Here is a 26,270-nt window from a genome sequence, read left to right as displayed (position 1 = left end):
AATGGATTATTTTTACAGTGTTGTATACGTTCTTTTACTCAAGTAAACTTAAGTCTGTTTTTCAAAGTACTTCTCAAATTAATATTCCTCAATTGTCTTTTATTATGAAGGTTACCGGAAGTCATTTTCTGTAATACTTTAACTTGTTTAACAATAGTACTGGTTTCTCGTAACTAGAGCATCACGCACCTCAGTCCATCTTTGTAGACGTTCTGGAGGCCATATGGATGGTTATGAAGATAAATCTGACATTTTTGAAAGAATTTGCTTATTTAAAAGTCTGTAAGATGGGTAAAAGGGATAAAGGAGACCGTGGTGAGTTGTTGATGTTGCGTTTTTAACCTACCAAGCTAGCCATTAGCTAACGTTAACTTCGTGGCCATTTGAAAGATGAAAATTCGAGTGCCTGGAGGAAAAGTTTTACTGAAACTCACAGATATGGGTGTAACTGATGAGATAGACACCACCTAAAATGGCAAAAATGATACTTCAAAGACTTTCTGGCCGCATTTTAACACACAAACACAGATGGACATGAACCTGTGTAATGTTAAAATGCCATACATAGTATCAAAAGGGAAAAATTGTTACTAAGCAGAGCAGTTGTAGTAAAGGGACGGATATACTGATTTATAAAGAGTCATTGATTTTATCAGTGGTGTTTAAATCCTAAAACAAGGGAATTTATACTAATATATTATTATCTTATTACTGAGAATGGTTTCCAACTCTTATGGTCGGCTACAGAGAAGAGGCCCAAAAAGCGTTTCTATGAGGAGGAAGATGATGAAGAAGAGGTGGTGGGAGGCGAGTCTCAGGAGGCCATACCTGCTGCTGCAGGGAAACAAGTGGATGAGTCCAGTACAAAACTGGATGAGTATGGAGCCAAAGACTACCGTGTTCAGATGTTGTTAAAGAATGATCACTCTTCACGGCCCCTCTGGGTGGTAAGACATGTTTGGACTCACTTGAGACAGTTTAAAAAATTAAAACAATATTCCAAAGGATGTTTTCTTGTATTTTGTTGTCATGTTCTTTTCTTTTATTTCATTCTTCTCTCCTCCAGGCTCCAGATGGACACATTTTTCTGGAAGCCTTCTCACCAGTGTATAAGTACGCCCAGGATTTCTTGGTGGCCATTGCAGAGCCAGTGTGCAGGCCTAACCACATCCATGAGTACAAGCTGACGGCTTACTCCCTGTATGCAGCTGTCAGTGTGGGGCTGCAGACCTCTGATATTGTGGAGTACCTGCAGAAACTCAGCAAGACATCTGTACCTGATGGAATTGTGCAGTTCATTAAGGTCAGACTGAGCACTGAGGCAGGGAAGGGTTATTGGAAATGTCTTCCAAATGTATTATTTTTAATGTTGTGTGCACGGTTTGGTTGTTTCATCACTGCATTTAATCCCTCTCTATCTCTCAGCTCTGCACAGTGAGCTATGGCAAAGTCAAGCTGGTGCTCAAGCACAATAGGTAAAGTAATTTCATCAAGCATTCCTTCTATCTTTGCATCATTAATCATCACTTCAGTGCTCTTTTTTAAACTGTGCTGCCTGTCTACCCTTAGGTATTTTGTTGAGAGTGCCTTCCCTGATGTGATCCAGCGCCTTCTGCAGGACAACGTGATCCGTGAATGTCGTCTCCGTACTGCAGATGGAGCAGACACTGAGCTTATTACTGAAGTCATCCACAGCAAGTCAGCGGTATATCATGCAGCGTCTATTTTTACTCGCACACACACATATAAAATGATTTATTATCTGAGTGTAATGTGCTGTAGTTCACATGCTGGGGACAGATCATGCAGCTACTGCTAGGTAGCAGCACAACCAGGATTTTCAACCTGCGTATAGTCACTCTTAGATATAAGATTATTTACGTATTTTAACAAAACAAGACTGACGGCACAAGGGAAATTATAAAATTATACTACCATCTAATTGAATAGCAATAATGAGACAAAATAACTCTGAATTTCCTGCTGGCCATGCTGTCCCGGTCATTCATGCAACATATGTCCCTCTGTGTGTCTGTCTGACAGATCTCCAAGTCTGGTCAGGAAAAGGGAGGCACTTCCACCTCACAGCAGCCCAGCGAGGGACAAACCTCAACCCAGCAGGTCCCCGAGGACATTTTCAGCTACTATGAGCAAATGGATAAAGAAGAGGAGGAGGAGGAGGAGACTCAGACTGTGTCCTTTGAGATTCGCCAGGTACACTACTACATACTTAACAATACTGCTGACCATTTTTTAATCAGACTTTAAACAGATTTTCTGTTTTAATTGAGATTTTTTTACAGGAGTATCATCATCAATCATCATTTAGTTCTGAACGTTATTGTCTTGGGCTGCAACTAACAGTTATTGTCATTATTGATTTATATTGTTTCTTATTTGTGATTGCTTAAATTGTCAGAATATATTGAAAAAATGGCAGTTGCATTTCATGGTGGTTCCTCATGCTGGTTTTTATATTGCACAGATAAACCTGGCTGCCTAATGCTTTATAAAATGGTCAACTGTAAAATGAGTGTGCGTGATTTGCAATTAAACTAAACCATATGGTAAACCAGTGCAATAGACGGTATATTTTATAACTAGTGTCTTAAAGCCACAGTTTGTGTGTTCTTATTTTATTTTAAATGAAATACCTTGCTTAACAAATTCAGTCATATTTTTATTCACTATTCTTCTCTAATCTGGTGTAGGAGATGATTGAAGAACTACAGAAGCGCTGTATTCAGCTGGAGTACCCCCTCCTAGCAGAGTACGACTTTCGCAATGATACTGTCAACCCAGACATCAACATAGACCTGAAGCCCACTGCTGTGTTGCGGCCCTACCAGGAAAAGAGTCTGCGCAAGATGTTTGGGAATGGACGCGCTCGTTCCGGGGTCATCGTGCTGCCCTGCGGTGAGACAGCTGGTTTACTGCAGACAGAACACTGAGTGAAAAAACACAAAGGAAACCACGTGTTTGTAACATAAATCTCGTTTAGAAAGCTTGTATGTCTCAATTATTTTATTACCCCATTGCTTTTCTAGGAGCTGGCAAATCGCTGGTGGGCGTGACAGCGGCGTGCACGGTGCGTAAACGCTGCCTGGTGTTGGGTAACTCCTCTGTGTCAGTGGAGCAATGGAAGGCCCAATTCAAAATGTGGTCCACTATTGATGACTCTCTGATCTGCCGCTTCACCTCCGACGCCAAGGACAAACCCATCGGCTGCTCGGTGGCCATCAGCACCTATTCTATGCTGGGTCACACCACCAAGCGCTCCTGGGAGGCTGAGAGGGTCATGGAGTGGATGCGGAGCCAGGAGTGGGGACTCATTATCCTGGATGAGGTGCACACTATCCCTGGTGAGCTGTTGCACTATATTAGTTTTCCAGGAAATATTACCCTCCAGTGTTGTTACGAATATTTTTGATGTAATGATACAATGGGATATAGACACATATCTGGCAGATCAATCAACATGCTCACATAATGATTCTGTGTTTTCCCTGTAGCCAAGATGTTTCGTCGTGTTCTGACCATTGTCCAGGCTCACTGCAAACTGGGGCTCACTGCCACGCTGGTCAGGGAAGATGACAAGATTGTGGACCTCAACTTCCTAATTGGGCCTAAGCTGTTCGAGGCCAACTGGATGGAACTGCAGAACAATGGCTACATTGCCAAAGTCCAGTGCGCAGAGGTGAGTCTTGTAGTATTCTACTAGAAAATAAGGGACATAAACATCAGTTTTGATGCAAACCATGGCTTATTTATTTTGAGGGTGTTAAATGTCGAAGGTGATTAGTGTGCACTGTCTGAACTATGTATTGCCTGTGCTCCAGGTGTGGTGCCCGATGTCTCCCGAGTTTTACAGAGAATATGTGGCCATTAAGACGAAGAAGCGCATCCTTCTCTATACTATGAACCCCAATAAGTTCCGTGCTTGCCAGTTTCTCATTCGTTTTCATGAGCGGCGCAATGACAAGATCATTGTCTTTGCTGACAACGTGTTTGCCTTGAAGGAATACGCCATTCGCCTCAACAAGTAGGTTATCTACAGTGGGAACAACTGAATTGTTTCTGTAAATTGTCTTTTTACATTAGATTTCTTAATGTTTTCAATTGTCCTCTCTTTGTCGACTTTAGGCCTTACATCTATGGTCCAACCTCTCAGGGGGAACGTATGCAGATTTTACAGAACTTTAAACACAACCCCAAGATCAACACCATTTTCATCTCCAAGGTAAACCAGTCAATCTGTGGAGGATTTACTACATGTAAAGTGGACTGGGCTCCTTGAGCCACCATGTGCCCCCTGGTGGGCAGTAAGAGGGACACTAGTATTTGTAGACAACTAACATTTGCCTCCTCTCTGTAGAAGGGCTCTTTCTGTCTATCAGTGTGTTTACATGCACGGTTATAACTGGATAAAAATCAGATTCAGTCAATATTCATGTTATGGCACATGCAATTTTTTTAATGTTTTTTTTTTTTTTTTGATCCTTTTAGTAATCTGCACAGACTGTGTGCTACTTATTTATTAGTTCAGTAGTCTGATTGACATTTTATTGCTTGATAAGAGTGAGATGAAAGATTAACCCCTATTTGCACATTGTCAAAGATTCTTGGTGTAAGAGAAAATCAGAAGCATGTAAATGCATGCTGTCCTGCACAGTAATACAGTGTTGTTATTTCATGACTGTGAATTTGTACTACATCTCTGCTACCAAACAGGTTGGAGACACCTCATTTGACTTGCCAGAAGCCAATGTTTTGATCCAGATCTCTTCCCACGGTGGATCACGCAGACAGGAGGCCCAGAGGCTTGGGAGAGTCTTACGAGCCAAGAAAGGTCCAAACAAAACAAAAAAAAAATTGGGATTGTTTGCTCATACATGACAAATGCTGACATTAATCTCTCTCCATCCATGGACAAATACAGTTATTCTCACCCCACCTGTCTGCCCATTTAGGAATGGTAGCAGAGGAGTACAATGCGTACTTCTATTCACTGGTGTCCCAGGACACACAGGAGATGGCTTACTCCACCAAGAGGCAGAGGTTCCTGGTGGACCAAGGATACAGCTTTAAGGTGGTTTCTCTTACAAGTCACATTTAGACATATAACCTAAATGGGCTAAAAGTTCATTTCACTTAGGTTTGGGCAACCTGATTTAATTATGGTATCAATTTTGAAAAAGCTTAGTTTATTTAAATAAAGAAATAGGATTTTCCTTTTTCTTTTGCTGTTGTCAATACACTTCCCCCAGGCTAACCAGAACCTGATATTATGTATTCCGAAGTGTTTGGTTTCATCAGATCAAGTCTGGCTGAGATTATAGGGTGAAGTGATCCAAGATTCACAAACAGTGAAATCTGAGAGTGATTTTGGCAACAGCCAATAGGAGGGACAAAACTAAGAGTGAACCAGAAAAGTCACTGGTTTCAGAAAAAGCATCTTTCACTCACAGAGATATTTTACATCAGAAGAAGGCTCCACCTGTTCTTCTGTAGATAAAGATCTACGCAAATTTATTAGGTGTTCACATGGAATGACAAAGTGAAATAGGAAGTAATTTAAAAAAGTTTTAGCAACATTCAAAAATGCATTAATTGCATAATTGCAAACATAAATAAACAAATACTGTTTTTAGGTTGGCATGTTCCTCTTCTTTCTCAGGTCATCACAAAGTTGGCAGGTATGGAGGAAGAGGACTTAATGTTCTCCAGCAGAGATGATCAACAGCAGCTGCTTCAGAAGGTCCTTGCTGCTTCAGACCTGGATGCTGAGGAGGAAGTGGTGGCAGGGGAGGTGGGCACACGACCACAGGTGAGTACCATTGCCAAACTTAGAACATGTATGTGTAATTGCCTTTTGCATGCTTGCAACTGTGCTCTTGTCTATTACAATATTCTCAGCTTTTTTTATTTTCATTTTATTTTTTATCCCTACCTGCTTCTTCATCAGTTCTCAAGGCGAGCAGGCACCATGAGCTCCATGTCAGGTGCAGATGACACTGTCTACATGGAATATCAAAGCCGAAGCAGCAGAGCCTCTGCGTTGGCCAAGAGCGTTCATCCACTGTTCAAGCGCTTCAGAAAGTAGATGCACTGACTCAGACCCTGACACCTAAAGACTTCTTCAGTTGCAATAGGGCAATAGGACGAAGTTGGGGCACAATAGTGTATACTGAGGCTAAGCATCAGACTACTAGCAGCAGGTTCAGGTAGTCCAGCTGGTCTGGAGAAGAAAGCAATGACCTGAAACTGAATATTTTCTTAAGTTAATGAAGATATACTGAATATTGCTTCCTCCTGGTAGCCGCTGGTGATGTTGGTTGAAATGACCTTTATAACTGGTATATCTGATAAGGATACAGGGAACGGTGCCCGTAGGTGCGGGATGAACCTCAAACGCCTACATGCACAACATTTGCAGGTGAAACATCTGACAAACATTGCAAATGCTGTCCAAGTGTCAACTACTGTTGGAAAAAAAAAAAGTTTGCTTTTGTGTAATTTTTTATATCTGTGTTGCATTGCAGAGATGCAGCTCGCCAATCATGGCCTGCTCTGAAACAAAATTAGGCGTTGTTTATGATATTCAAGCTAAATTACACAACACTTAAGGGCTGTTTGCAGTAAATTTCAGCCACAGATGTCTGCATGTAAGATGAGAGTAAATGGCTACTGTAGTATGGGTCAGATACAGGTACAGAAGCTAATACAAATTAGCGCTTGAAGTAACTAAAGATCAGCTCTCAGTCATTTAACAGTGAATGGAATAATCTGCGTTGTATCTGCTGCTGGTGGTTGATTCACTGAGAAAAATATTTGAGGAGGAAAATGATTTTTTAGTGGACTTCTGTCAGTACAGCTTTTGGTAAATGTGGCTACATTTTACACATTAAAACATCACAAATCTGTTAATGGTTCTCTGTGTTAGTGTTCACTAATAAGTTTTGGTCTGGAATTTTCTTCTCTATAATGTTGCAAAATGTGTTTTTGTAAAAAAAAATGTCTTTGGAATTTCTTTTTTTACATTTGAAATTGGTTAAACTTTGCAACAATCAAAAGGTGTCATACTAAGAAAATATAAAATTTCACAAGAAGAGATGATGAAAGAATGAAAGCTCTATGTTTTATACATGAGTAACTGCATGAGGCTGAAATTGAACTGAACTGAAGATTATTAAAATCAGTCTTTTATCCACAGTGGTACAAAAGAATGTCAAACTCCTAAATAAACAAAATAACAGTTCCTGTCAGCAATTAATAGTGGCAACAGTCAACACTGGCTACACATCACATCTTCTTTCCCAGTACACCAATTTATTTGAATTTGGCTGAGTAAAGAAAACATAGCATTATGCCTGAAGACTGAATGGAGGGAATACTTGGAGCCTTTTTTTTTTTTTTTGGGACTTGGAATGAGTATAAGCTGGGGATAGAGAGGGGTGACGGTTTGGGGGGGTCTACTTCCTCTGCTTGTTGATGACTTGAAGATATTCCAAAAAAAAACAACAAAAAAACATCTAGAGCCTGGTGCCTTGTGCAAGCTGCCAAAATGGTGAGTGTGGGAAAATACCCACCTCTGCCCAGCCACCCTTCACCAGACCACAGGTCCTGATTCCCCCTGAATGGCCCTTTCTCTGGCCTGGTAGTCCAGTATGTGTTTTGTGTCCTCTCGAGTGTTGAGCCTTAACCTTTTGGCTTGGAAGAAGCTACAAGAAAAGAGGTAGATTCAAATTCTCGTGTTGGTTGAGATAAGGACGTGAAGTTTAAAGGATGGACAATGACTAAATGTTTCACAAGTTTAAAATGTAAAAATGATTAATAAAAGGATGTCCAGCACACAGATTCATATCCTTACGTGTTTTTTTTTTTTTTTTTCAAAATATGATTGTATTTAATAACTAGATGGTAAAAATGGCTATCTTAGCTCAAGTGCTTTAATTTCTCAGAATGGTAATAAAGTTCAAAAGTAGCGATGCATTTAGAGTGTAAAGGTCCATTGCAAGATATGGTCAAGCCAAGAGGGTCAACACCAAAAGTTAACCCAAGTTCTGAAACAGAGACATGAATACTGTGCAAATATTTTACATTTGCTGAACTATCATCTAGCACTGGCTGACCATTTATCTTTTGGAGAGGCTGAATTGCCTATCAGGTTCAAGAGAAATGTTACATAAGATATCTCATGCCCATATGATCTCCAGGCCTACCTAGCTTTTTTTTGTAATTCGCCTGCAAGGACTGTATACAGTCCACCAGGATTACTTTAAATGTGGCTGCTAAACATTAACAAAACACTGAGCCCTTACATATGAAGGTGTAAGCAGCTGATGATTTGTGTGCTTACATGAGCTGGACTGTGGGCTGGACTTTCGTTTAATGCAAACACGTGAAGGTAATCACGTTAATGTTCATTCAATGTGTGTATGTGTGTGTGTGCTTGTGTGTGTGTGCACGCAGGCTGATTAATTAGTGTGATATAACTGTGGCACTTGCACGTTGTAATGTACTCCTTTTCCGATGAAAGAATGAACCCAACAGCTTTTTTGGGGAAACGCCCACACCCGAATACAGAGTTATCCCTCCCTTCTGTTTCAGCGAACATCCAATCCTCTTCCACTTCTGAGGTTGTACAAGCATCCGTTTAAAAGCGTTCCTCAATAAAAACCCCATCCAACATTTCAGTATCATAGAAGGAGGACTGCGTTTACACGTGCAGGGAGCATGCATTTGTAATTTTTAACTCTGCGCTTTTAGAATTTTAAAAGACCCCACCATATATCGTTTGTTTTGTTGACGGAAACACTGAAAATTATCCAGATAATGGCATTCCTGAATCATTTTACGACTGCATACTTGAAAAGTTTTCAAGGCGACCGGCTAAATAAGCAGCTGTTCTTCATTTTACGCGCCTTACACAAGTCAGCATCCAGCGAAGCTTTGAGAATCTCCGCGGCTGGAGAAGAGGCCATACCTCAAAAACTGATCACACCGGCGGATGTCGGCGAGAAACCCAGTTTCAAGACTCTGAAGGAGATGCCCGGACCCAGCACTCTATCCAACTTGATCGAGTTCTTCTGGAGAGACGGGTTTAGCAGAATTCATGAAATTCAGGTAATGGTATCCATATGTGCTTCTCATTTTGTTTGACAGATGAAATATTGCTTTTTGTGTTTTCCACCACTGGCAAAGAGCCTGTGTATTCTCGGCGTCTGTCAAATTCGCCACCTATGCGTAAAATGGCACAGACCGTTGCGTAAAAGCGCACCAGAGGTTTGATCGCTGGTTAATTTTCCACTCCAAGGTATGTTATTTTAGTAATTGCCCTCAAGTGAGTTACAAAAAACACTGAAAGTGTTTTTTCCATTGCAAGATGCAGCGGATAATCTTGTTAGAAAGCGATTTGGTCTCAATCTGTGGAAAATGTTTGAAGCTGAAAAGTGTGAAATGTGCTAATTAGTCAATCAAAGGTGTCAATCAATACGACAGAACAAGACTTGTGTCATTGATTTACTCATGCGAAAGAGTGTTAAAGTTCCTGTATTGTTACTTAACCTATGCAGTCTGCTCTTTTGTTTTATAAAAAAAAAAAAAAAAAAGTCAGATGAATGTCATGTGTTTTATACTGTCCATGATGTGATCCATTAGTGTGGAAATTAGTCCTAGTGACAGAGATTGAGTAGTTGCTCATGAACACATTTTTATACTGTATATCTAAAGATGCTTCACTTAAAACAGTATGTGAAAAGTCATGACTGAGGCAAAGAACAACAACAACAACAACAACTGAGAACATAAGTCAAACAAATAAAGGTAGTCGGGTAAATTAAGATATAAATAATGCCATTGTTACAGACCGGTTCTAGTGGAGATACAATGTCACAGTTGGCGTTGGCTGGCATACAACAATATTCTGCTGAAATGCATTTCATTAACATAATTAGTCAGTCTACATTTGTCTGCTCAAATTGGATTATGTACTATCAGCAATTATTTGTAATTGCATTTCGAATTTAGAAAAGCGTTGGTGTCTTGTGAAATTACTGCTGGATTTTCTCCATTTACCAGAAACCATTTCTATCAAAGTGACTTCAATCAAGAAAAATGTCCACTAAATAGTTGTCAATATTGCATTATAGATGGAGCATAGACAGAAGTATGGAAAAATCTTCAAGTCCCGCTTCGGCCCCCAGCTGGTGGTCTCGATCGCAGACCGTGACCTGGTGGCTCAGGTGCTGAGGGCCGAGCGCATGGCCCCTCAGAGAGCCAACATGGAGTCCTGGAAGGAGTACAGAGACATGAGAGGCCGTTCCACTGGCCTCATTTCAGCGTGAGTCCTCCTGCAACCTTTTGATCTTTGAGTCGGAATGAAATAAATGACTTTGAGGAAGACAGGATAATCACTCTAGCTTCCATAAGTGTGGAAAGGAACTGCACAAAACTTTTGTATCTGTAAACTCTGAGATATTGTACTTTCAGCACAACACTTTTACAACAGCTACTATCATTCTTCATCAAATCTAGGATATTATATTTATATGTCTACATCCACTTTGTCTCCTCTATCCTGTTTCGCAGTGAGGGAGAAGAGTGGCTGAAGATGCGGAGCGTGCTCAGACAGCTCGTCATGCGACCCCGTGATGTAGCCGTCTTCTCTGATGACGTGAACAAAGTGGTAGACGACTTGATCAAGAGAGTTTGTATTCTGCGCACCCAGGCGTCTGACGGTGCAACTGTCCTGAACATGAATGACCTCTTCTTCAAATATGCCATGGAAGGTTGGTAGAGATCCTGTGAATGTTTGGGTGTGAAGTGAGCTGAAAGTGGTGCATTGGATGGATTTGAAAATGATAGTGCAGTAGGAGATTGATCTAGGCCATCAGAGAGAATAGAGGGCAGGCAGGAAGAGGTAATAGCGAACAGAAAAGAGATAGAGAAACGACAATACACACCCCATGTTATTCAATGGCACATGGTGATGCTTGTCAAGTAGAAACAATCCATTGACAACTGCCGAAGTTCCCACTATACCAAAATGTACGAACCACTGATGTACAAGAAACAAATGATGAGTAAGGAATCATTGCTGTAGCTTTCCGACTTAAAATGTTACGGAAACTCCTTCTTCCTTTGTCCTTACAGGTGTGGCAGCCATTTTGTACGAGTGCCGACTTGGCTGTTTGGAAAATAATATTCCCCAGGAAACCCAAGACTACATCAGTGCGCTGCACCTCATGTTCAGCTCCTTCAAGACAACCATGTATGCCGGGGCGATCCCCAAGTGGCTCCGGCCTGTCATTCCCAAACCGTGGGAGGAATTCTGTCACTCCTGGGATGGCCTCTTCAAATTCAGTAAGTAGTGTATGGCTAGTAATTTTATCACCACAGGGCCCACATAAATAGTTTTTAGTATACTTGCATGTTGTCTTTCAGTATACTTTTGTGTTCAAGTGAACTGTGTGCCTGCAGTAACTACAGTAAGTTCATATCAAATGGGTGTTTCAGCACTTCAGCACCACACTTCCAAGTTGGGAGACTCACAAGAGATGGATTAAAAAAAGAAAACTAAAGCAGAGGAGGAAGAGTTATCTTTGCTTATAGTCCCTAATAAGGGTCAATCTCCAAAAACACTGGAAGCCACGGAGGCTTTGTAATGAATTTGTAGTTCCCAAGCCAAGATGTCCCTAAAGCCATCACCAGGAGTTTTTTTTTTTTTTTTTTTTTTTTTTTTTTTTTCTCAGACTTGAAACTTGAAGTTTCTCCAGAGCCACAGAAGTCATTATGCAACTGTTTTCACAGACATAGTACTCTCAATGACAAATAAACTGACCTTCATGTGTAAATTTGGTGTAACACCCCTTTTAGATTTCCTGTCCTTTTTTTTTTTTTTTTTTTTTTTTTTTTTTTTTTTTTTTTTTTTTTTTCTCTGAGTGAGGAGAAAGGCCTTTCTTTCTTCTGTTTAAAACCATTATAATAGTTTTCAATGTAAACATGTTTGATCATGCTTTCTGTGTGGTAGTTCTGGTTAAGTATTTGCAAGCTTTTTATTTTTTATAAATAGCCTGGCATCAATAGAAAGGAATGTTGATTTGCATATAAATCTCTACTGCTGTACCATGGGACTGTGCGAGTATGGGGTCCCTCTGTTATATAACCTGTTCTCTCCTCTCTTTCCTTTCCTTCACTATCCTCCCTCACGTCCCCTTCCCTCCTCACTTGCCCCTAACCTCCTCCCCTCTCCATTCATCCCTCCCTCTTTGTCTCTGTCTGATCTCAGGCCTTATTCACGTTGATAAGAGGCTCGCAGAGATCAAGGCCCAGCTTGAGCAGGGAGAGGAGGTGAAGGGGGGGCTACTCACACACATGCTCATTACCAAGGAGATGAGTCTGGAGGAGATCTACGCCAACGTAACGGAGATGCTACTGGCCGGGGTCGACACGGTGTGTGTTTGTGTGTGTGGAGGTGCAGTGAATGCGGCTTTAGCAGGAGGTGGAGCAGTTGGGAGTCGTGTGTGTGTGTGTGTGTGTGTGTGTGTGTGTGTGTGTCTGAGTCAGTGTTGAGTTTCAAGGGTTGGGTTTCTGGCACCACATCCGTGCCTGTGTAGCTGTGCCAGCGTCAGGTCAAGGCAGTGAATCGTGGGGTTACACAGTATCCCACTGACAAACTTGTTCTCACTCATATTTAGTTTCTCATCATTTGTCTCTGTCTGTTAGATCTACACAGGGGGGCTTTTGTCCTTTTTTTTTTTTTTTTTTCATCTACGAGACATCTGTGTTATGTGTTGGTATGTTTCCACATTAGAACTCAATTGGATAACACTTTGAAATAATTAAGACTGTTGGTTTAATGCCACTGAAGAACCATTTTTTGTGGAAGCTGTTTACCTTTTTTAATTGGCAGATTAAAGAATACAGAAATAAGAAACACTAGAAGGGAGCAGGAACATGACATGGCATACAACAAACATCCTGGATCAGATTTGGACCCAGGATGTTACTTTTTCATATTTGGTGCCTCAGCCCATTGGACCATCAGAGACATGCACACACAGCACAGTTCAACAAGAAAGAGGAAAATCAAAGAATATTTGCTCACCAAGAATGTTTTTTCCAACTGTTTCACATTTGGTATGTGCGTGTTTACACTTGCATCGGAGTCCTTACTGTGTGCACATGTGCGCAGTTACTGCCTAATTTGTTTGGGGTACTGTCAGATTAATAAGAATTATGATTGTAGAGTGTTTTGTGCTGAGCTAGGGGCTACGGGATAAAAGGGTGTATGTGTTTTTGTTGAACGGCCACGTCCCGGTAGGGGGTCGGGCTTAGCTGAGCCATTACCTGACCCCTCAGTGCATTTGCCTTTACTCAGCGCACACAAGAGCTGTCAAGACACGTTAGCCACAGCCAGAGTTATAGCACAGACTGGGCAGAGGTGAGATGAGGGGGAGAGTAAGGGGGTGGGCCTGAGGTAGAGGGACGCTGTTCGGAAAAAAGCATGTCATGAGGAGGAGGACAAAAACAGTTGGGTGTACGATGGATGTTAGAAAAGACAAGATGTGGGGAGGCGGGGTTTGAGGGGAGAGGCCTAAGCGCTTTAGAGCTGTGTTCGGATGGGCTTTTATCATATGATTCCTCTCTTGCTTTGTCTGAGGTGTTGCCAGCATCTGTGCCAGCTGGGGCTGATTAGGAGCAAGTCGGGTTACATGGGGAGAGGGTGATGACAGAGCGGGAGGGAGAATCTGAGGCAGGGTATGGGAAGAGGGAGGTGGAAGACACAAGTGAAAAGGATGGTGGGGCATATACAAGGGTAGATAATTCTTTTGATCATTAGTTAGTCCACTGGGATACACTGACATTAGACTGAGCTCTGGGGTCTTTTTTGTGATGCTAGCAAAAAATAAGGCTGCCCCTCTGATATCCATATATGTCATGACGTACGGGTAGAAAAGGATGCCAGGAAAAGAAGTAAGATGTGGGCTGGTGTAATGAGGTGTACAGTACAGCCAGTGAAAGATAATATAGAAAAGATGACACCCATTTCCATATCATTTGCTCATCTTCCCACGTCATTGAAATTTGAATGTTAGTGACATGTGAGTCAGAATTGGGACAATGGAGAACAGTGAGATAACTGAAACTGAGTAGGTAGAGTGGTTGCAAAGGAGGAAAGAGGAAATGAAAATAATCAGGGTGTGTCTAACGGGAAAGAGGAAAGCTCAAGATGTGTGGGAAGCGTTAGGAGAGGGAGCCCATTGTGTGGGGAGAGAAACAGTGAGATCAGCAAGGGCATATAGGAAATTAGAAAAGGGAGAGAATGAGGTAGAAGTGATAATAATTAATTAGCATTATTTTAAACTCTGTATCCTCGTTACATGTGATGTGAACCGCACTTATAATGCTGTTAAGTGTGGTACAGCTGAGTGCATTTAATCATGAGAATGGATGCCTGGGGGTGATGTAAGATGAGGGATATAGGCCTGAGGTTGCAGCTGGTGGAGAGGTTCAGTGTCAGCTCATCACGTGGAATTAGCCCCCCTCTCCCTCAAAGCCCCTCACTGTTTCCCAACACTTACGCAACATTGTAGAAACTCCTTATATCAGCTTGAATTGAGGACAGACCTGTTGCAAAAGAGAAATGGCAACATCTCCACAGAGATTTAATGGAAAAGCAAAAGAATGACACTAATCTGCTACACATTCAAAGAGGAATATATACAACAAATGTGTCAAAATGCCCTTTTCTGTCCTCATAGACATCCTTCACCTTGTCATGGGCCAGCTACCTGTTAGCGCGGCATCCTCATATACAGCAGAAAATCTTTACGGAAGTGACAAGGACTCTGGGACCTGGGACAGTCGCCACAGCTGACGATGTCCCCCGTCTGCCTCTCATCAGAGGACTGGTCAAAGAGACTCTCAGGTGCAAACTGAGCTGATTTTTCTATTCAGTCTTCTCTGTTTTCTGTCCTTGACTAACTGCTTTGTTCAGTATCTTCACATGAGTATGTTTAATTTGTTAATTTTCTATCTCTGTGTGTGGCTTTCACATTCTGTTAGAATTGAACTTTGTGAGAAGATCAATGTATAGTGCTGCTGAATAACAGTCTTTGTGTACCCCTCCCTGGGAGCAGGCTTTTTCCAGTTCTCCCAGGCAACGGAAGGATTACCCAGGATGACTTGGTGGTGGGCGGATACTTCATCCCCAAAGGGGTAAGACTGTGAGAGACATAATAGATGCGAGTCTTCTGGAGTGTGCATGTGCCTAAGAAAAAGTGTAACCATAAAAGTCGGCCAAAAACATTACAGTGGAACCAGATGTAACATGATCTCTCATTACTCATACTTCTCTCTCTCTCGCTCTCTTTCTCTCTCTCTCTCTCTCTCTCTCTCTCTCTCTCTCTCTCTCTCTCTCTCTCTCTCGCTCTCTCTTGTGTGTACAGATGCATGTACAATAGCACAGCTGTTTTCATTACACAACTGACATTTTTCTGTTTTCTGACTTTGTTAGACTCAGCTGGCTCTGTGCCACTACTCCACATCTTTGGAAGAAGAGACCTTTGCTGATGCCTTAGACTTCCAACCAGATCGCTGGATACGGAAAGATTCCACAGATCGCGTCGACAACTTTGGCTCGATTCCCTTTGGCTACGGCATCAGGAGCTGCATTGGCAGGAGAATAGCAGAGTTAGAGATGCATCTCGCTCTCATAAGGGTAGGGAATTTATCAACTCTCCACACACTCGCTAGACACACACATTCAGAATTTGTCTTCAGACATGTCTATAAATATATCCACTTACACGAATAAATAAAGTTTTTCATTATAGTGTCAATGCAAACAACTACGCCCAACCCTACAAGGTGCCATAAAGGCATGCAGAATGCTGCTTATACATTTTCAACAATAAGAAAAAATAAAGAAAACCATCTCAACAAACATTTACTATGTAATATTGGAGAAATCGTAGGAAATACTAATTAAATGGTCCATATTGTCTTCTTTTCCGGACTTTTTAGTCACATTTAGCGAGCCTAAACACTAAATTAAACAAGTCCAGTTGTTGATCATCTGTATGTCAGAGTATTTCAGGGTTTTGTTGAGCCATTTCCTGGAAAATTTACATTATTGAACAGTACAAACAAATGGGTCCAACTGTCCACATCCCAAATCACACAGTCCCTGAATATTTTTGAATCAGGAAGTATACCTGTTCCCAGCTGTGGTACTAAAGATGTCTGGGTTCTTGATAACCACACGTACAAATGAACTCACAGACAATGCCTCACTATTAAAACAGGTCATACAATCTGATTGACATCTGTGTTTTTGCTCCTTGTGCAGCTCATTCAAAGGTTCCACATTGGCGTGTCTCCTCTCTCTACTGATGTTAAAGCCAAAACCCATGGCCTACTCTGCCCTGCTGCCCCTATCCACCTGCAGTTCATCGAGAGGGAAAACTAGACTCTGAGTCCTCTCCATAAGGTCTACTGTACTGTATGTTTTTAAAGTTTTGATTTGTTGTTGGGTTTTTGAAAAGATGATTTCTTGTGACCGCGAGATGGAAAAGTGTACAAATCAGACCAACAACTTAACGCTTCAGTTTGGCTGGTTTATTTGTGCACAAAGGACAGATCTGGTGCTGGGGACACCAAGTCTCTCACTGAATGACTGACAGAACTTGAGCTGCTTATATCCTAACTTGATCAGGGCATGGTCATTATCATCTGTTTAACCTCAAAACCTTTCTCTCAATGTTTCACTTTTTTATTGCCTATATTTTCCTGGAAATGCATGCATCACTAAATCTCTGCAAGATAATCTTCTAAACACCAATATAACCATAACATAGACTCTGTGATCTCCTGCTTCCCCAAAGGTCAGCATTCTTAACAACCTTAGACCAAAGTTACCAATGTGTAACGCAAATACAACCTTACAATCCTCCCTTTTTATATCCCCTTTTTTTTCTGTAGGGGCAGAGGTTACATGTTGATGAACATCTATTCAATAACTCAAACATATAATCATAAGAAATAACATTTGACATCACATGCATAACATATCAAATTCCTCAATGCAAATAGGGGTGAAAAACCCTGTGAAAAGGGAAAATTCCCCTATGACTCCAGCCATCTTTAGGCGGTCGCCTTTTCAAGCTTGCATTGGGCACATATTCTTTTCTATTCACTTAATTCTTCCTTTGATGTTTTCCTTTCCATACAATAACATGAATAAATGAATATACCTGCTAACGTAAAGTCTAAATACACTGATTGTTTCATCTACAGTTTCTACTTCATGCACAACAATCATACTAAACAAAGTCCACACTTATCTTCTGTCTCCCCCCCTTTTTTTTTTTTTTTTTTTTTTTTTTTCTCAGGCCAATTGCTGCAAAAAGACTTAAAGTCCACACTTCACACTTATCTTCTAGCTCCCCCCCTTTTTTTTTTTTTTCCCAGTCCAATTGCTGCAAAAAGACTTAAAGTCCACACTTATTTACTCATCTTCCTCAGATGATGATGATGGATGATGATGATGTGGCTAAACTAGAGGTGCTAACAATCCTCCTTTGCTTCTCTTTCAGATTTTACGTACAGGATGCTGAACCATTGTAATGTTAGTCATCAAATTAATAGATTTCATGATCAATGCACGAAGAATCGGGAAGCCTAACACAAGAATCACCATTAAGAAAATCAATAAAATAGGACCACAAATGCTCACGAACCATGCAAGAATTGAGTTGTCTCTAAATATCGTTGTTATCCATCCCAATCCTTTAAAGCTTCCATAGTTGCCACCCAACTTATGAACTTCTCTATTAATTCGAACAATATTTTCTTGAATCTCTTTTAGATTTTTTTTTCCTTCTTCTGACAGAAGATACGAACAGCAATAGTATAATCATCTCCCATGTCATAACTATTTTCTTTTGCCAAACCCTGAGGATCTTTTGAAGATGTATATATCCTGAAATTTCTGGAATGTCTCTTTTTGCCTTCCCTGATACATTATGACTTTTCAAAAAATCTACAGGTCGCACAATATACAATAATTGATTCAGTGTACATATACCACACTGTCCGTTAAAATACGGTGGTAATGAAGTCCACACATGCTCTCCACAACACCAATAAAAACCCGGAGTCACCACTACTCCTAAATTTACCAGTCTCATATAATCTCCTAAATTATCCACAATCACTGTACACTGTTCACTAGGGACTTCTCCTACTTCTGTCGCTCTTCCTGCTGTCCTGTCTCCCTGTCTTCCTTCAATACAAACATCAAAGATTGCTGATTGATTATATCTTGCTGGAGTCTGAGACGATACTTGAGCCAGATCCATCGGTACATTATATATGTGTTTCCTATAGAATATTTGACAACCTTGTAAAGGTGGACTCCTATTTCCATGAGATGCTGTAATATTAGAATGAATGATATACTTCATCATTCTTTGAAACTCTCCCTAAGCCTTTTGTACACCTATAATACCTCCATCTACTGTAGATTCAACGACTGTACAACTACAATAGGTCTATTAGCTGTAAAAGAAAACCCTGAAAGCACACCAACACTAGGATGCGTCTGTAAAACAACTTGAAATGCCATTACACAAAAGGATGGTATTCCACGAAGGCCTTTTAATCGGACTGCCACATTATTAAATAATTGATTAATTGATTGTGGAATTACTGAACATGCATAACAAGAATTAGAAGTGATCCTTATCACTTTCCTAGTCATGAACTGATACCATAAATTAGAAGCAACTGGATTTTCTGACTGAAATGATAAATCAAATTCTCACAGACTAAATCCTTATCATTTTCCTGAAACATACTTAGTCCTGCTGATAGTCCCTTAGAAAGGTCATCGTTATCCTCTGTAAACACAATAGAATTGAATGAATCTATTTTGGATGTCCAATATGGTGCACAACTGCCATGCCATCTATCAGGGATATATGTTTATACATTTAAACTGCATATCCAATTAATACACTAATTTGCTGGAATGATCAAACTAGGATCAGCATACACTGTTTTAGGGCAGCCCATCGTCATCCCTGAGTTATGTATTCTCTGACCCCCTAAAGGTTGAATGCAAATCAAAAGAGGACTCTTCTCCACCATTCTCACACGTAGTTGATCATAACCCATTAATAGTTCAGCATCTCTGCGGACAAGGAAATTAGGTGTCATATTTTTCCACAATTCATTGCAAAAGCCTGTTGTTGGAACTTCTGCTACTATCAAAGTTCTAGGAATTAACTTTAATTCCTCTCCTTCTGGAGATGCATAGTTTAACAGCTTTATCATGCCTAATTCAAACGTGATATACTTGACCTGATTTAATATAAAAATGTTTGTCACCTATTGTCATTAGGGGAACTAGCATGCATTGAATTTCAAACTCTGTTAAAGGAACATGTTCAACTCTCCCTAAATCAAACGTAGGGACTTTACTCCTAATCATGCGATAATCGACTGTCTTTTTAATTTACCTCATGAAGTGACAAACCAGTAGTCCGATTTGGAATTGCTCTAATTGACATGAACAATTGGTAAGGCTTCAAGCCAATTCATTTTTCTTGATTGATGTAACTTAATCAATTTATCTTTAATTGTTCTATTTGTGCGTTCCACTTGTCCAGAACTTTGTGGGTGATAAGGAATACGAAAAGTCCACTTAATTCCTATTGCACTAGCTAATAGCTTTGTAACCTTAGATGTAAAAGGTGTGCCATTATCTGAATCAATTCCCACAGGCACACCAAACCTTGGAATTATGTGTTCCATTAAACACTTAACCACTGTCTGTGCATTTTATTTCCTAGCCAGAAAGGCTTCTGGCCACTTAGAAAACCTATCCACAACTACCAAAAGATATGAATAACCCCTGAACTTAGGCATATGTGTAAAATCAATTTGTAATTGTTGAAAGGGTCCACTTGGTGGGGGCAAATGGTCGTGTTTTGGTGCTTTAATATTTGGGTTACATCGAGCACAACTTAAACACCTGTTAACAAAATCTTTTGCCTGTTGTTCCAATCCAATTGTAAAGAAGAGTTTTGAAATATACTCTGATATTCCCTTATAATTGAGAGTGTCCCCATGCACATGGGCAATTAATGGGCCATATGCTATTTTTGGTAAAGCTATCCTTCAATCACTAATCTTCCATAACTCATCAATGTCTTTATAACATCCTTTTCCACAATTTCAATTCGACATCAGAAACATGTTGAAATAACAGGAGATCATTAATTGTGAACGTGGGTTCAGAAGTTTGTGTCAGAGTTAGTGTAACATTCATCCATGACAGAAAGTCATCATGCAACGCAGCATATTTTGCACATGCATCAGCTAAATTATTGCCTCGTGCAATAGGTGAATCTTCCTTAGCATGTCCTGCACATTTCGCTATGGCAATCTGTGATGGTAACATCATTGCAGCTAATAATTCCTCAATAAGAGCCGCATTTTGAATCGGCTTTTCCTGCTGTTGTCACAAAGTTTTCCCAAATTTGACTAAAATCATGCAGCTGAAAAGGCGTATTTAGAGTCCGTGTAAATTGTTACTGCTTTATTTTCTGCTAACAAACACGCTCTTGTCAATGCAATTATGATTCTATGCATTTCCCTGCGTCATTCACAACTGAATAACCTGCCAAAATTGTCTTATCATTTGGACGCATTGATGACCCATCACAATACAAGACCATGTCATTCTTTTCCAACGGCGTTTATTGCAAATCTGCTCTAATGCTGGATGTTGAATTAATTAAGTCCATACAATCATGATCAATATCAACATCCTCTTCCTTTTTACCCTGAAGTAATGCCTTCAAATGCACAACTGCATGAGAAGCGTGAAGAATCATGGGATGTCCCAGTACAACAGTCTGCGCCTTTTCTATCATTATTGCCGCTGCTGCCACTGCACGCAAACAAGAGACCATGCCTTTAACAATTAATGGCAGCGTTTTAGAATAATAGGCTATTGGTCTTGGTCTCTCCCTGTGCATCTGCGCCAACACAGCTGCAGCCTCATTTCCTACCTCTGCCACATAGAGGTGAAAAGTCAACTTGTAGTCTGGCAGGCCCAGAGCTGGAGCAGAACACAGCATATATTTCACATGACGAAAAGCATGTTTCATTTCCTCATTCCACTGAATAGTTGTAGGAGTCTCTTTTAGTGTAGCAGCACGTAACACAGCATGTCGCATATTCCGGTAACCATGCTCTGCAATAGTTCACAAGTCCAAGGAAGGAAAGCATTTCCTTCTTTGTTTTTGGTCTTCGAATCTCCTTTTATTGCATTGATTGGTTGTTGGTATTTGTCACCTGAACGATCTTTCAGAACATATCCCAGATAATGGACAGAGTCCTGACAAAACTGGAGCTTCGCAAGTGATGCTCTATGTCCGCCTGTAGCCAGATGAGTCAGCAAGGCAAGAGACTCTTTGATGCAATTCTCTTGTGTCGGTGATGCAACCAAAATATCATCCACATACTGTAATAACGCAGATGAACCAGGCAAGACCAATTTAGATAAATGTGCTTGTACTGCAGCTGCATAAACTGTTGGACTATCAACATACCCCATGCTCAATCGTGTAAATCGATATTGACAGTCACAATACGCAAATGCGAATAAATCCTGTGTATTTTAATGCACTGGGATGGAATAATACGCTGAACACAAATCCACAACCGTATACCACTTAGAACTGGCAGGTATTGCATCCAAAATTGCATTAACATCAGGCACCACTGGAGCTAAGGGAAATACTGCCTCATTAATTTTGCGCAAATCTTTGTAAATCTGTACTTCTTAGTCCCTGGTTTCAATATTGGGTTTATAGGAGTATTATTTCGTGATTGACATTTCACAATAACTCCTTGTTTCAATAAACTTTCAATAACCGGTCGAATTCCTTCCTCTTTTCCTTTAGAGAGGGGATATTGTTTAACATACACTGGATATTTGGCATAATTAATTTTGGCTTGATATGGTTCCACATCTAACAATCCCACATGATTTTCATGTTGGGCCCACAATATTGATAGGACAGAGGCCAAAACTGAAGGTTGCTTCAATAAGACCTCTGTATTGTCACTTGTCTGTATTTGTGGCTTGACATGATTCTGTAACGCTTTAATAAAAAAATATGTAGAGTCTTCATACACCCAAACGATATCATTTTTATTTTGTTCCTGTTCAACTGGAACCTTGTTCAACAATTGATACAACAAGACTCAAGCATCATGTCAATTTCAGACATGTCTTGTTTCACCGCACAGACAAAAGGTTCTATTTCATCATCAACATCTTTCCACAGTAACAAAAGTCTGTGTGGTGACACAAACAAAATCTGAGGAATTTCCTGCAACCGTTCACTATGCAGAAACCTATCCAAAAATGGTTTAACAGTAGGCTTCATAGTCAATATTCTAGAAGCTACAGCAGTGTGACAAGCAGCCAACTCCTGAATTCCTTCAACAGTAAACAATTTAGATACAAAATCAGAATTTAGCAAAACAGATGCAGCTTCGCGACACCTCGAATTGTTCTTTAAAAGTAATTGATAGGCTTTCATTGCAGGAATGTTAATCTCTATTCCATCACATCCACATGAAGGAAGCGGGTCTGTATCCGGCCTGTACTTGGGCTTGCATTGGAGGGGGTGAAGTTATATGATACTGCAACTGGTTTTCTCTCTCTCCCTCTTCTTGTCTTTCTCTCTCTTGATCTAAGATCCTCCGTTCACAATCTTTAGACCAATGTCCAAATCTCTGACAATAATTACATATGTTCATAGAACTTCTTTGTGTTCTCCAATTTTGTCTATTACCATAATCACATCCTCTTTGAAAAGGACGTCCAAAACCAGGTCTATAATCTGATAAATCCCGTTGCTGTCGCTCATATCCACGACCACGGTCTCTTATCATGTTATCCTGTACTGGCATCACATTCATCTGTTCCACTATCAGATTCCACTGCACAGCTTGCATTTTTGTCTTAGAGTTTGTAAATAATCCAATTACAGCTAACTCCCTTGTTTTCTTTAACAAGTCTACAGGGCTTATTGAAAACACACCTGGAGCAGACAATTTTAAGGTGTATGCCTCTTGTGGTCCTAAACCATTAATCATCATTCAATCTGTCTGCATATTCAGAAACCTGCTCATCAGACCGCTTTTTGCAATTAATCACGCGTGTCACATCTTGACTCGCTGTTGCATTTTCAATCAAAAATTTCTTAAGTTCTTCCAAATGAGCCTTCTTATGTGTTATTGTCAACCATGGAAATTTCTCATCCAAAGTGGCTGCTCCTGCTACCGGACCATCATTATCAAAATCCAAAGATTCACATTTGTCGTTCAGAGTATCAATTGTTATATTGGTCATTAAAGTTGTTAAAATATATTGCACATCTTTGCCTGACATAGATCCATGCATTAACGCTGAAGTCCACCAATTCATAAATCCCAGAGGATTAGTTAATGGTAGTGGTGCATCCTGCGTGATGCGTGAAATTTCAGCCAATGTGAGAGGTTTATCCATTACTTTATCATCAATCACCAAAAGTGGGGAAACCACTTGTTCTGTTTTCTGGATATCCGTATCTCTATTATAGTCAAACACAGCTTGAATCTCCAGACAAAGTTCCGCCACATCTCCACATAAGATATGACACAGAATAGCTCCTGTTTGCTTTTTAGTAAGTTCAGTCCAAACAATAGTAACACCTTCATTACTTTGATATTGCCTTATTGCATTATCTAGATATTTCAATTACCTTATCGCAATCGGAGAGTCCTTTACGTCTACTATCTGACCTGCTTTCTTAATTGCCATTATCTTTTTAAATTCAACTTCCATACATTGACGCACAAATTGTTTCTTTCGTTCATTAATGCTTGTCTCATTCCCAGCATACTTTCTCTCTGCTGTTTCAAATACTCTCTCACAATTTCCAAACCACAGCCGCACACACTGTCCTCTCCATACAGCAAGTCTCTCACTGAATGACTGACAGAACTTGAGCTGCTTATGTCCTAACTTGATCAGGGCATGGTTATTATCATCTGTTTAACCTCAAAACCTTTCTCTCAATGTTTCACTTTTATTGCCTATATTTTCCTGAAAATGCATGCCTCACTAAATCTCTGCAAGAATATAGATAATCTTCTAAACACCAATATAACCATGAAACCCTTGACGTGTGACAGACTCTGTGATCTCCTGCTCCCCCAAAGGTCAGCCTCAACAGTTTTTTGTTTTTATTTATATATATATATATATATATATATATATATATAAATACATTGCTTTTAGTAACTCTTCCACGGTTAGATTTTACACCTGGCGCTATACAAATGAAACAAAATTGAATTGAATGATACCAAGCTCAGACTGAGGTTTTACTCGGGCAAGAAATGTCTCAACTCTTTTATGTTAATAAGGAAACAAAAATAGTACTGGACCAGTAATGTAAATGTTTGTATATTGTTTGTACTAAGTAAAAAGCACTGCAGTGTGTTTGGACTGTAAGTCCTTCCATTCATCCTATTCAAAATAGTGAGTGGAATAATGAGTTATAATCTATGTATCCTTTTATGTTAACGTGCATGCATGTACGTATTAATGTGTGTGCAAACACCTTGAGGAAGCAATTCACTGAGAATGTTGAAGGGCAAGCATGAATGCACTGAAAATCATCTGTTTTTAGAAGCATGTATATAATGAGCTTTATTTGATGCTTATGTTTTTTGTGTTGCAGGCCAAGATATTTTAGCGAGATGCTTTTCTCTGGCACCACAATTTGTTTTTGTTCAAACTGTGGAAGAACACTTATTCACTTGAGTGGCATTACATGATTTTATTCCATGTACTGTATATCCATGAAACATTAAATACACAGTTACTGTGAGGGGGGAAAAACTTATGTATGTAAACATATGGTATATATTTGAAAGAAAAATGCTTTTAAGTTTTTAAAATAAAGTAATTTGATCTTCCTTTCAGTTGAAACTAATCTTTTAAAAAAAAAAACAAAAAAAAAACAAATTCATCCAAACCTTGATGCTCAGCCAGTGAAAATGTATATCTGTTTGTTCACACAATATATTTGTATCAAATAATGTAATGAGTGTTTTTGATTTATATGCTGTTTGAGTGAAATACAAGTATTTTACCAGAACATTGGTTATATTATGATTTTATTGAGAGGGACAATGTATGTTACAGAACAGTTTGTTGCAAGAGGAAGAGACAAGTTGTTGTTGGTTTTTACCATTTTGAAGGATCACAGTGACTCAAAATATTGTGCATGCAGGCATTGGTCAAATTTTAGGTCAGAAATGTTAAATTACTTGTGAAGATCTTTAAATATCCAACAAAAACCACACATAATGTCATGTAAATAGCATGGTCACTGTATAAAATGATAGACAATACATCTAAATAAATAATGTATCTATACAATGTAATATTTTGATAAAATTCATGTGACTTTTGTAACCTGATTGAATCTTTGATAGAAAATTAACTTTGATTAAAGCTTTGTACATGTCTTCTTATTACTGGTGGATGTTTATCTTTGCATTTTTATATGACCCCTGCTCTCTAGCCTTGGTTCCACAGAATATATGGCCCTGTCCTAAGTGAGTCAGTCAGTCAAATGTCTTGCATCTGTCCAGGCGCATCGCACCTGTCGATGTTGTTGGTGTTGTGACACCCACACTTTCACAGAAACATAATTCCCACACCAATTTTCACTACTGCCACATAAAAAGAAAAAAAAAAATTGTCTGATTTTATAATTTACATGACATAGTAGGGAAATGAATTTTGTTTAACAGCATTACTAATCTTGAAACCTATTTTTGTTTCACTATGCTAGAGTAGAGTTCACAGATGACAAATCTACATTTCAATCTAGACCATAATATGTGCTGCTCTAACTGAGCAGACATGGATCCACAACAAGGCAAAGTAAATGTCTTCACAACTCTGAACTGAATATTAGGCTGAAAGAAGAAGAAGAATGATATTAAATATCTTTAAAAATAGGATCATTTGATAAACAACATGGACATGTACTGTAATATTATCAGACAGTATTTTATTTGATGTACTCCGGATCACTCTGTTCACATTCCCTCCTCTTCATCTTTCCCTCTATCAGCTCCACTCTCAATCTATCCCTGGAAATGTCCTGCTGACTGCTTCTGCT

The 26,270-nt window shown here is 39.8% G+C and overlaps 2 protein-coding genes across 4 annotated transcripts; both read left to right on the top strand.

The window, feature by feature from the left end:
• Positions 1-151: 151 nt before the first annotated feature.
• On the top strand, positions 152-6,927 carry ercc3 (excision repair cross-complementation group 3). Its single transcript, XM_023402860.2, has 15 exons — positions 152-315; positions 748-947; positions 1,067-1,303; positions 1,426-1,475; positions 1,570-1,705; positions 2,044-2,214; positions 2,712-2,916; positions 3,048-3,362; positions 3,513-3,697; positions 3,840-4,042; positions 4,144-4,240; positions 4,732-4,849; positions 4,971-5,089; positions 5,678-5,827; positions 5,966-6,927. Exons 1-15 carry the CDS (start codon positions 228-230, stop codon positions 6,101-6,103), a joined length of 2,412 nt encoding a protein of 803 aa, XP_023258628.1. The 5' UTR covers positions 152-227; the 3' UTR covers positions 6,104-6,927.
• Positions 6,928-8,706: 1,779 nt separating this feature from the next.
• Positions 8,707-25,607, top strand: cyp27c1 (cytochrome P450, family 27, subfamily C, polypeptide 1). Of its 3 annotated transcripts, none has more exons than XM_023402843.2 (10): positions 8,707-9,126; positions 10,152-10,342; positions 10,591-10,790; positions 11,155-11,364; positions 12,290-12,453; positions 14,766-14,932; positions 15,144-15,222; positions 15,521-15,724; positions 16,355-16,495; positions 24,816-25,607. In XM_023402843.2, exons 1-9 carry the CDS (start codon positions 8,836-8,838, stop codon positions 16,472-16,474), a joined length of 1,626 nt encoding a protein of 541 aa, XP_023258611.1. In that variant the 5' UTR covers positions 8,707-8,835; the 3' UTR covers positions 16,475-16,495; positions 24,816-25,607. The 3 variants fall into 3 exon arrangements, with proteins under 3 accessions (XP_023258611.1, XP_023258610.1, XP_023258612.1); XM_023402842.2 differs by having other exon boundaries at positions 17,601-25,607; XM_023402844.2 differs by having other exon boundaries at positions 16,355-16,507.
• The last annotated feature ends 663 nt before the right edge of the window (positions 25,608-26,270 follow it).

Source organism: Seriola lalandi, unplaced genomic scaffold, assembly GCF_002814215.2.
Source record: "Seriola lalandi dorsalis isolate HSWRI2012SDOR001 ecotype SW California unplaced genomic scaffold, Sedor1 jcf7180002054040, whole genome shotgun sequence".
Lineage (NCBI taxonomy): Eukaryota > Metazoa > Chordata > Actinopteri > Carangiformes > Carangidae > Seriola > Seriola lalandi.
Note: the sequence above shows the minus strand (reverse complement) of the source record. Positions and strands in the feature narration are given on the sequence as shown.

Coding starts and splice junctions, on each gene's coding strand:
- ercc3 (XM_023402860.2), top strand. CDS start 228: ATGGTTATGAAGATAAATCTGACATTTTTGAAAGAATTTGCTTATTTA. Junction 316..747: donor AAGGGATAAAGGAGACCGTG/GTGAGTTGTTGA, acceptor GGTCGGCTACAG/AGAAGAGGCCCAAAAAGCGT. Junction 5,090..5,677: donor ACCAAGGATACAGCTTTAAG/GTGGTTTCTCTT, acceptor CTTCTTTCTCAG/GTCATCACAAAGTTGGCAGG.
- cyp27c1 (XM_023402843.2), top strand. CDS start 8,836: ATGGCATTCCTGAATCATTTTACGACTGCATACTTGAAAAGTTTTCAA. Junction 10,791..11,154: donor CTTCAAATATGCCATGGAAG/GTTGGTAGAGAT, acceptor TTGTCCTTACAG/GTGTGGCAGCCATTTTGTAC. Junction 11,365..12,289: donor GGATGGCCTCTTCAAATTCA/GTAAGTAGTGTA, acceptor GTCTGATCTCAG/GCCTTATTCACGTTGATAAG.